Source organism: Alligator mississippiensis, chromosome 1 (genome assembly GCF_030867095.1).
Source record: "Alligator mississippiensis isolate rAllMis1 chromosome 1, rAllMis1, whole genome shotgun sequence".
NCBI classification, from domain to species: domain Eukaryota; kingdom Metazoa; phylum Chordata; order Crocodylia; family Alligatoridae; genus Alligator; species Alligator mississippiensis.
In genome coordinates, this window is record NC_081824.1 from 120,581,335 (window position 1) to 120,593,462 (window position 12,128).

Genomic DNA, 12,128 nt, shown 5'->3' on the forward strand with positions numbered 1-12,128 from the left:
CAATCTGAATTATTTTGCAAGTATGTTATTCAGAGAACTCAGCAGTCAGACTGGTATGGACTGTAGGGCTTTTTGCCTTCTTCTATAATGGGGGTGTGGCCCTTTACCTGGGATCTCTTGAACATATATTGACAATATTTCATAGAAGCAGGACACTGGCTGCTGTGGTTCTTTTGTTTTACCTGTGGCAGCTTACGGTGCTATGTCTGGGTTGCGTCAGGGTGGATGGTGGTCTTACAGAGAGTTTAGAGTACGGTTTGCATGGGATGGCTTGGAGAGAGATGATCCTACATCAGGCAGGGAGTTTGAACGAGATGCCCTCTGGAGGTCTTTTCCAGCCCTGTTACGCTATGATTCTATGAAATCAGCCACGAAAGAATAGAGGTGGTTTGAACCTGAAGTCCCTTACGCATACACTTTGACATCAACCTGGATCATCCATTTAACCTCAAAGCAACATGTTCTGAAGCTCCACAAGCTCAATGCCAGGATGTGCCCACAATGATGGCTGCACAGAATCTCTCAGATTTTTTCTGATGGCTATGGCCATGTTCTGCTGGCTTTGTTACATTCATTTCTAACAAAGAGAAATTTTCACTGCTAAAAATTATTCCAGGAGGGGAAGCAGTACAGGTGTTTGCCTGCAATTGACCCCTTTCTCCTGCCCCTCACATCTTCCCAAGACTGGGATTATCCCAATGTAAGTGACTAAGCAAAAGTATGGGCTGCTCCAGTTCTTCCATTCCTGGGGGGACTGGAACAGCAGGCCAAACCCTTGCCCAGTTCTCACTCCCAAGGACAGTGTTGTGGGAGAAACCAGCAGGGAACAGGTGGCAGCTCTTTCCCTCCTGTGTCTTCTACAGTTGCAGGTGACCCCAGTCTCTGGGAAGCACAGAAGCCTGTCCCTGTGGCTCCACTCTTCCTGGTCCCTGGGAGGGGTTAAGCTGCAGGGCAGTATACAAAAGTTTATTCTCCCACGAGTTATTTTTACCTAGTTGAAGGCAGGCTATTTTTCTCTAGGAACCACCATTTTTGCTCTGCAAGGAAAAGAGAGAACACCTGTACAGGGTTTCTACTGGGAAAGCAGCACTTTTCCCGGTTGAAATGGAATTGTTTTATGTGGCCTATGTCTGGGAGATTCCCATCTAAATGTTCTTTGCCTAGGCTGCCTCATTTCAAAACAGTCACCTTATAAGATAACAGAGCCTAACAGTGTGTCACTTTTTTACCAACTTGTTTGAGCATGCCATTTCAACCATCAGGACATTTCTGAACTGTTCTGGGGAGCCAATAATGTTCTACTTGCTAGAGGTGGTGCTCCAAATGGTTTGCAAAACATAAATATTTTTATGCTGTTTCTTCTCAATTAGGTAATAAAGGTGTGAAACATTCTCTCACATATACCCATCCACACCTGTTTTCTTTTCCTACAAGACATTCAAGAATCCATTTCACCCTTGGAAGACAAATATGTGACCTCTACAGGTGTGGCAGACACAAACTGAAACTCAGATTGAGAGGGTAAGTGATTTCTATTCAGCATTACGTTAAGACTTGTTTTATTCAAACATCTGAGAAACTACTAGGATTACAGGCTTGTTGGAGTGAACAACTCTAACAGGCAAGAAAGCTACTCACCTATACAGACTTCAACGAGTAAACTTAGGAAGTCTTTATATTCCTGCAACAGTTGGGTTAAAAAACTGAAAGATTTTTCATCCCTTTAACTCAGTGGCTAGGGACAGAAATTACACATAAACCAATGCAAGTGATCAGAAACTGGTTCAAATCTGTAACACAACAGAAGCTCAGTGCACATAAACCACTTTCAAGACAGCCAAAATCAGCTTAAGATAAACCTGGGTAAATATTGTATCAGACTTAACATATTTAGGTTAAATCAGTTTACTGAACTTCTGTCCCAGATCCCCTCCAAATTCAGATTGACTCACAGTCTTCCAGCATCCCAGAATGCTTTCCACCTCCCCCCCTCCTCAGGGTGGGCAAGCTAGTCTTGGCCCAAACTGTCTACTCCAGCCAAGCAAGGTGGTATGCTGTAGCACCCCCTCCCCTCCCCCCAGCTTCTGGCCTGAGCCACTGCAGGCATGTAGCTGCATTTTCAGAATCAAAAGTGAATGCCTGCTCATGTGTTCAATCTATGCAGCTTTGACTAACCTACAAAGATTGAACTGATTCAGCACTGGGCTTTTTGATTGTCTGTACTTAGCCAGTGGGTCTCAACCTTATTAGACAAAAGGCACCCCTTGGGAAATTCCAGCTCCAAGCTTTCATTTGTTTTTATGACTATGAAACAAATAGTAGTGCAATTCTGAGTTCTTTACAACAAAGGAAAGACTACAACAGGTCTGAATGGTTTTGAAGCATTCCCATACCCATTTGAAATCTCTGGGTTTATCTTGTGAACTGTGTAGATGTTTGCATACATATGCAGTGCTAATATAGTGTGGAACTCTAGTACACCTTTAAAAAGATCCCATGACTCCCAAAGGTGCCACAACACCCTGGCTGAAAATTACTGCTTTAACTTCTAGCTAAGTACAAGTTACTGCTTATGGAACAAAGTCCTCAATAAAGTGCTGACAAGATGAAAAACAGAATGGAGCAATTTTAAAATCTTACACCAGCAAAGCTGAAGTTAACAGCTTTCCTCTCCAGAAAGGTAACATAGTTTTAATTTGGTATAGGTTATACATTTCAAGCCCTTATAGTAGAAGAGATACTGGACCTTTAAAAAAAAAAATTTAAAAAAAAATCATTGATTCAGCAAATCGACTTTTCACCCTGGTCCCATACCTTATGGAAAGCATAAAATTCTTAGAACCATAGATTTTTATTTTTTCATGGATGAGATTGTGCACCCATAAATTGAAATGTTTGTCTTTTACTGTACAGATGGGCCACAATACATTTTATTACACCATAAAATGCCATTCAACTTGTGCAAGCTTATTTTTGTGATAAAAACCTTCCGGTCTGCCAAGCTCTTGTAATATTCTGTACACTATGACGTGTTGATAAAGCTTAAAGGCATTTCCATGCACCACATGTGCAATGTTTGTTGGACCATTATGCTTCAACTAACTGGACACCAACTGTATTATCAGAATGATTAATGACCAAAGGAGCAGGCAGATTCACCAAAGTTTTTTTTGTTTTTTTATAGATAACTGGGGAGAAAAAAAAACCAAAACAACCCTCCCCCCCACACCTCCCTTCCTCCCCCTACAGAAAAGATAATTCAGTGATTAGCCTAGAAGTTGGGGGACCAGGATGCAAATCCCTGATCCATCATTTGGCACCTAATCTCCACAGTAGGTGGAATAATGATCAAAACTGCCTCTGTCTTGGAAGGGCAGAGAACCTCAGCACCTGTCTCTCACAAACTTCATCAGTATCCTCAAACAAGGCATTCTGACACCTAAATCCCCTAAAGAACCGAGCCAATAACCATCTCTGAGCACACCAAACACAATGCCAACATTGAATTCAGCCCAAAACAGAGCAGCCACAACCTCTATCATTCAAGAACCTGGAAGGATAAAGGTGGTGGTGCCCACTTTATTATAGGGTAATAGAAAAGTAGGGCTAGAAGGGACCACCGGAGGTCATGCAGTCCAGCCTCCTCCTCAAGACAATCATTCGTAATTAAACCATCCCAGGCAAGTGTCTGTGTTGTTGCCTCCAAAGTTCTGCCAGATCCTACCAGTACAAATCAGCACATAGCAAGGTACTGAAAGGTTTTAACATTTCATTTCCCTTCATCTTTAGCCATGTGTCTCTCTAACCTGTTCCTGAAGACTCATCAAATCCCACCCCATCAAGTCTTCTCTTCTCCAGACTAAATAATCATACTACTTTGAGCCTTTCCTCATCTACATCTTGTTCCTTAGGCCTCTAATAATTTTTGCTGGTCTCTGTGGGACTCTTTCCAATCTATTCACAACTTTCTTAAAATATGGGACTTACAACACTACTCCAGGTGAGGCCTCACCAGTGGCAAATAAAGCAGAAGAATAACTTCCTTGATTTGCAAGAAACCTATTATACAATCCAGTATGCTGCACACTGTTGGCTTATATTTCATCTTACAGTCTGCTGCAACCCTAAGGTCCTTCTCTGCAGTACCCAGTCTGTATTTGTATATACAATAATTCTGTCCCAAGTGCAGGACTATGGACCCGTCCTTGATGAAATTAATCCGATTGATTTTGGATGATTTTAACAAGCTAGGTCATTCTGGATCCTACCCTTATTCTCCAGTTGCTACTACACCCAACTTGGGAGTTGCCTGCAAATTTCATGTGTGCATTCAATCCCATTGTCCAGTTCATTAATGAAAATGTTGAATAATCCTAGACCCAGGACAGACCCCTGGAGAATCCTACTTGATACCTCATCCCAACCTGACACTGAGCCATTCATGACTATTTGTTGAGCACGATGATCCAATCAGGTATGTATCCACCTACAGTACTTTTGTCTAGCCTGTATTCCCTTAGCTTGTCAATGAGAATGCTGTGGGAAACTGTATCAAAATCTTGCTAAAGTCAAGATCTCACATCCACTGCTCTCCCCAAGTTCACCTTATCAGAGCAGGAAATCAGCTTGGTCAAGAATGGCTTGCTCTTTGCAAATCCATTGATGGCTGTTCCTGATCACCCTGTACTCTTCTAGATGCTTCACATTATATTCCTCAAGGAACAACTCCTTGATCTTTCCAGGTATCAAGGTCAAACCAACTGGTCTGTAATTCCCTGGATCCTTCTTTTACCCTTCCTTAAAAATGGCCATGATTATTTGCTCTTTTCCAATCATTTGGGACCACACCTGACTTCCATGAGCTCTCAAAAAGGAGACCTTTGAAGTCAATAGCTTTGAGATTACCTCAGCCAATTACTTTATGCCCTACAGTATGCCTTATTTGACCCTAACTAATTGACAACATCTAGCTTCTCTAAGTAATGTCTAACCAGTTCTTACCCTACTCTAGACATATTTAAAAACAATATGCTTTATCAAGAGAAGAAAGGTATTGTAGGGAGCTTAAGTAATGAAAAAGGCTAACAATAACAAGCTCTTAAAATTTAGATGCACTTCTCTCAAACCTATCATGATTTACTGCCTTACGGCCAGAGAGATTTGGGTTCTTAAGGGACAGGATCACAAGTGAAATATTGTGGTCTCATCTCATATCCTAGTACAATGGTTCCACACAGTAGGTACGTTATAATTTGATATTAGCTGATTATTCAAGAGAGGTCTAAGATTGGAACAGAAAGGGAATTTCACAGGTCAGAACTAAGATGAACTGGCAGAGCTTGATTTTGAATTTTAGCAGAGCAGTTATCCAAACCTTGTGCAACTACTCTGCTAGACCCTAGTTTAATACGCATACAACACCTTTTTTTAAAGACAGAAACAGGGGAGAGCAAAAGAGTGTGAAAGTTATGTCTAAAAAGTATACCTAGGATTTGTAACAGAACCAGGCAACAATTTAATTTAATTTAGCCCTCAGCTAACACAGTAAAATATAAATCATCTCTAGACTTAAAGTTTTCAAATCAAGCAATTCCTCCACAGGGATGTATTAAGAATGATTTTAAGTTCAATAAAAGTACTTCAGCATGGGAAGTAGGGCTGAATTTAAATAGATTTTTATATATTTTGATTCAGGGAGGACTTCTTAGACTTAAATAGGTATCACAGGAAAAAACGCTGCTGCAACAGTTGATGAATTAAGAGAGAATTCATTGGTTTATAAAAAAAAAAAAGAAGAAAAAAAGACAATTTCCAGTAACAAAACTGGTACCAGCAAATTATTGACTAAAGCCTGGAGGAGTTCACTGGCTTTGCAAACTAAAAGACAAGCCACCGGCAATAACTCATCTACATTTGATCTTATCATAACCTCTGTACTCAAGTTTTTTTAAGGGGGAAAGTGACATTAATTTATCCATTAAAAATGTAACCTAAATAGAATTGTTCTAACTTGCATGTGGCATAAGACCACATTAAACTGTTTAATCTCTTAATTTATAAACCTGACTGAGCACGGTATGTCATTTGTTAAGATACCATCATGTTTGGCACAACCCACTGCATATGACCCATTTCCTATTTAGGTGCCCCTGAAAATAAAACAAATTTTAGTATTTCTTTAGGATTTAACAGGTGAGGAAAATACCTTCAACCAGTTCTGATTATACAATCTCCCTTATCCTCAAAGCTTATTACAGCAATAACTACAAAAAAGCGATGAAAAGATGATGAAAAATAGTGGGCCAATTCTGGAGACCCAGATATATGTAAGTATTTAAATAAAGTAAGAAATAAGTCACAGCATAATTCAATTTAATATAAAATAACAAGACTATAAAATACAATATATTTTTAACAGAAAACAAAACAAGCCAAAAGAGTTGCTGAAACTAGGAGTCCCTTTCATTGTAGAAAATCTGGAACAGTGGAGAAAAGCAAACGGAACTTGTAGAAACAGGGACATTACAGGTGAAAAGCTCTTTACATTTCAAGAGAAATGGATCACAGACTAGACATTTTCTTAATGCCTGACAAGAAATAATTAACTACATGGAATGGTTATAACAGCACAGAAGTCATGAATGTATGAATGCACTCTCTGACATAACTGAAACAAAAAAAAATTCAAGACTGAATTCTTAACACTTGCAGAAGCTCTAGATAATACAGAAAACTCAAACTGTTAAGAAATATCTCAGCTTTAACCTGACAAAAATTAAAATTTAACCTACTGTAAAGAAAAGCATAATTCAAGGAGACAGCAAGTACAATTATCTACCCTCTTTGCATTCTAAGTTCCATTTTACAGTTGTTTGGAAGTTTCTTGTTGAGCTTGAACAATGTACCAATTTTATAATGATATAATTTTTCTCTTGCAAAGTTCATAATCTTTCCTTATATCCCTCCCTCCACAAATTTCTTGTCATATCACACTTATGAAATTGGCCTGCTGCAGCCAGGATAGAAGGTTTTGCAGTATTGGTACCAATTTAAACACTTCAGTCTGCAACTGAGTTGCTCTCAGTACTGAAAATGTAAAGGTAAACTAACCTAACCTATAAACTTTTCTAAAAAATTCTACAACTTCAGGCAACATTTCAAGTATAACATAAGACATTTATACCTGGTTGTGCTTCACTAAATGGAGCCCAAAAAGGTCCAGGTCCAGCAAGAGGCCGTTCATTATTCCCTCCGCTGGGATGGCGGTTGTGCTTCCTCCATGTATGTGGAGAAGTTGGTGGGGATTGCTGTGGTGAAACAACTGGAGATGTGGACTCCTATTAAAACAAAGGAACTTTTTAAAAATGCTGTACTGTGATGTAAATAATAAAAATACAATCATTATTTCTTATTTAAAAAAAGGTTTGTTTAGTAGTTAAAACACTCTTCTTAGAATAAAGAAGAGTTCAATACTTGAAGTGAGGAAACAGCAGAAGTCAGGCACAATACAACTGACATTGAACATAGTTCCCCCACCCAAAAGCGTTCACTCCCTGATCCCAGTATTCCTGCAGTACAACAACGTGCCTTGTTACAATCATTTTACAAGTATACCACCACTTTGGAAAACTAGTTCATGAAGTTCATTTACATTCGTAATAAAAGTTGCACTTGAACCTAGGTCTCAAAAGCTGAAATGTTATTTACTATATATGTAAAATCCACCTAAAACTTGCTAAGCATTTTATCTTCATTTTCCATTTCAAAAGCACGTTAACATTTCAAGTTAATAAGCTGAGCCAAATTTAACTTTTTTTTTTTTTTTTTTTTTTAAATACAAACATTCAGATGCAACTGTTTCCAACAAAAAAAGAATGACTCAGGTCATGAACACAGTTCACTGAACAAGCCCTTTGGAAAAAGCCCTGTGGAAGGGCTTGAAAACAATACTAAAAAGCATGCCTCAGACAGCTGCTCCTGCTCAACACAGGACATAACTAAGAAATTAAACAAAATCAAGTTTACCATAGTCCTGAGTAGGCACTCAGCTGTTCTGAGATATAATTCTTCTTGCATGTTTAAACCCAAGCTAAACCAGCTTCATTGCCTTATTTCTAGGCCTTGGATTCACAATGAACAGAAGCAAATGATCAAGCTTCCAGTGGTGCTCCAGGGTTTAATTCAAAGACAGTGTGGACCTGTCCTTAGTAGCTCTATAATCTGAATTTTTGTGAAGAGAGAGTTCAGTGTCCAGGGCATAAGCATGCTCAAAGCTTGGTCCACTCTGAACAATGACAAGACTAATGTGTATTTATTACCTGAAGTCAGTTCTTCACAGACACTTAGGGTGCTGCCAAACATGAGGGGGAGGGTGCTTTACCAGTTTGATCCAGCTCTGAAGCATCTGTATAGGTTGGGCGCTTTAGTGGGGCTTTTTGGTGCTTTTATCTAATAGCTGATTCAATCAGCTATCTGCTATTAGATAAAAGTACCAAAAAAGCTCCACTAAATTGCCCAATCTATGCAGACACTGGGTGAGTCAGGTCCAACTAATGCAATGTCTCCTCTGGGCATGAGCTGGGCTCAGTGCAGCAGCACACCGAGTTTAAAGTAAAGCACAGGAGCACGCAGAGTATTAAGTAAAACATTTAACAGGCCCTCTCAACAATGCCTTTTGTTGAGCACCCTTTATCTAGGAGAAGCTATGCCTAATGCCTATGCTCTTACTATGGATATTTCCCATGCTTTGGGGCTTTGTTGATAGCCACTTGGGGCTGGAAAGGAATCCCTGCCCCCCATTGCTACATGCTGGGGTGAGGGGGAGCATTCACCTTCCCCAGAAGTGTTGGGGGTTGGCAGCAGCCTAGGCTTGGGATTTTGACTGGGGTGTACCAATGCTCCTGCCGAGACTCCAACCCAAAGATTCCTAGCTAAAAGGACTTACCCCTCCACTCAGGGTCAGACGGATTACCATACTTGAGGTCAGAAAAGAATTTTACCCCAGTGTTGGTATAGACAGTGGGAGTTTTTGCCTTCCCCTGTAGTTTGGGATGTGGCCCTCTTTTTCCTTGGGCCTTTAAAGTGAATTTTAACAACCCTCACAGCAGCACAACATTGGCTGCCACTGCCCCCCTGCCACACTTATGGCATGTAAAGGTGTTACACCTTGTGGCTATCAGATTTGACTGTGTAGTTTTACTAACAAGTTAAACGATGGATTTGTATGCAGTGGTTTAGATGGGGATGGTCCTGCCGAAGGGGACTCTGGGGGGTCCCTACCATGCCGTTTTTCTATGATTCTTACTTCTACTAGTCAGACTGACAAGCTGAAATGCAAGGAATGTAGTTCTCTGGCAAACAGTCCTGCTACAAAGAATGACAAATTTCACCATAAAGCATAAAAAGAGATGTCTATAGCAACCTAATTTTTTAAAAAAAATTTCAAAGCATCTTCTACCATGTGATTTACTTATAGGTATAATATACAAAGGCAGAAACAGTCAGAAGTATATAGGACTAATATTGGAAATTAAATAAAAAACGTTTAGTCACATTCTAAAGCCTTCTGTTAATCTTACTACTACTTAGAGCACTGAACATCTCAGAAGCTCCTTGCAATCAAAGTCTGGTGCGCAAGTTCACAGACTCCAGAATCACTGAAAAGCAGCAGAAAACATGGGCTTCCTATTCCCACCCAATTTTAATGTAAAATAGCGGTTGCAAGGAGAGACCTCTGCTTAATTACAATTTTATCTTCACTCTAAGTTACAAAACAATACTTGACAGCAGCAAAGGCAGGATGGTCGGTGTGAATCTACAGAAACAATGTAGGGAGATGTCCGAAGCAGAAAATTCCTTAATGGCCACCTATCAGCAGACTTACTGGCCACAAATGATCATGGGTTGTTTGTTTGTTTGTTTGTTTATAACTAAAAAAAATGTTTTTCAGTTATAGATGAAAAACTGAACATAATCACCCAAGCCACTAAGACCTGTTAAAATATGCTTTATACCCATCTTGTGCTAGCACCTTAGTCTCATCAGAAACAGGTTTTCTACCATTTTGCCCACCACCCCTTCCCCACAGATTTTGATAAATGGAACAAGATTACTGCCCCTTTAATCTTTCATCTCATCTTCCAAATCTGATAAATGGCAGACTTTATGGCTCTGTTCAGAGAAGTACTTATGGTCCTCTTGCTATTTAACCCAGGGAAGATTCCACAGTCCTTACTGACATCCATCACAGGTAAATAAAAATTAATTATTTTTAGTGAACCTGTTTTAAAATTAAACACGAAATGAGAAAAACCTACATCTTAAGGCCTAAAACTGATCAAAATCTGTTAAAATGATTTAATTAAATTTTAAATTAAAGCTATTTAAATAAACTGTTATATCAATGAGTTGCACTCAAATAATAAGTTAAAAATAGGTGGTTAGTTTTTTGTTGTTGTTTTTGGTTTTTTTACACAATAGCTTGAGGAAAAAAATTGTCAGCTAAAGCTTCTGAAGTGTCATTATTACATGCTGTCTTAATTATTTATATTGTGTTCCCTCTTTGCAATGAAACAGAAACTGGCTTTTACATTTAAGCTTGGGCCTAATTAGTTCTGGTTTTAATTTATCCAGTAGGTGCAGAAAGGCTAATTTTGTTCATCTGACTACTTTTTGAAAGCTAAGTACTCAGATGGCAGTTGAAAAAGCAGGAAAGCTTGTTTTCTCTCTTCTAATCTATGAATAAGAATTAAGCAGGAGTGGACGAGATCAACTCCAAAAACCCAAAGGCCAGAGCTAGGTTTTCTGTAGATACTTATGCGTGTAAAGATACAGAAAGGTGGCTGCTGGGATTTTCAAAAGTGCCTACACAAGTTATCCCTGCTGATTTCCTATGCCAATAAGCAAACTCCACTGAAGTATTCACTTACCCTGCTTCGGAACATTAGAAAGATAATTTAGAATAGACATCTAAATCTATGTCTGATAACCATGTGTCAAATTTGTCAATTCACTGATTACAGTTGATACTGATGGCTAGAAAATGGTATTTAAAAGGTTTGCTTTTGGGAATTGGCTTGCAGGTAAAGTAGACACTGCATTAAAACAATGGTCCAGGGCAACAGCAAAGGTTAATTGATTTATAAAAGCCTGTTTGTGACAAAGTTTTCTTCAAGGCCCACTGTGTCTAAAGCCAGCAGAGAGAGAGGGTGGGAAACTGAAGACACGAACACAGTTCCAAAATGCTACATTTCTTTTAAACACTGCTTTCACCAAAATGTGAAAGGTGAAGCTTCTTGGTCATAGGTGTTCAATTAACCAGAAACCCCATTGCACTTGTTGTTGGCCACCAACTAATCCTTAAAGGATGAATGGGGAAAAATCAGAATCAGAAAAAGAACTATGTATTAACCCACTCTACAAATCTGTAAAGCCACATCTGCAAAGACATTCATTCCAATATTACCAGGATTTAGAGAGCAGTTCATTTGCACAAAAATAAACCAAGGACTTCTAACTCCCAAAAACTGAAGGCCCAATCCCAGACTGAATACTTCTGTTAGTTTAGAAAATATCAAATATGATAATACAAACCTCAAACCTCTGAACCTACATAAATCTGAGAATACTAGTCTGTGCCAAGGTTCTGGAATCTCCCAAACCAAACCACTATGGTTAACATTTAGTTCTAATCTGATCTGGTATAACAACAGCGTGTAGAAAACAGCTCTAAATTTTTGGACTCTTCCGAGACACCTTTTTCTCAGTATAACTCCATGTCTTGTTCCCTATAGGGGTGCCTAATCAATGTTTTGCATGTTGTATTAGTTTGTAGTCTACTGCAAACTCTTGGCCCAGCTACAGAGTTTATTTTAGGAACCAGTTCAGAAGAACAGTCTGCGGGTTTCAGCCTCTGAAATCTTCAGGTTTCAGCTATATTACAAACTTCTGCCAAGACAGCTGGCTTGGCTAGGAGTACGAAAACAACCATACTGTCTATTCATAGTTTCATAGTTGGTAGGGTCGGAAGGGACCTGAGCAGATCATCAAGTCTGACCCCCTACCATGGCAGGAAACAGTACTGAGGTCAAACGACCCCGGCAAGGTGTTCATCCAGACTCCTCTTAAAG

At 39.3% G+C, this 12,128-nt stretch overlaps 1 protein-coding gene across 13 annotated transcripts in view; it reads right to left on the reverse strand.

Annotated features, from left to right (window-relative positions):
* Window positions 1–12,128, reverse strand: part of REPS1 (RALBP1 associated Eps domain containing 1) — a 97,176-nt gene that overhangs the window by 46,124 nt on the left and 38,924 nt on the right. For all 13 annotated transcript variants that reach the window (XR_009455159.1, XR_009455163.1, XR_009455164.1 and 10 more), the window contains exon 4: window positions 7,184–7,337. Coding sequence is in view for 5 of the 13 variants with exons in the window: in XM_014605555.2 (XP_014461041.1) it covers window positions 7,184–7,337 (154 nt within the window). In the remaining 8 variants the exon portion in view is untranslated. The remainder of the gene's footprint in view (window positions 1–7,183; window positions 7,338–12,128) is intronic.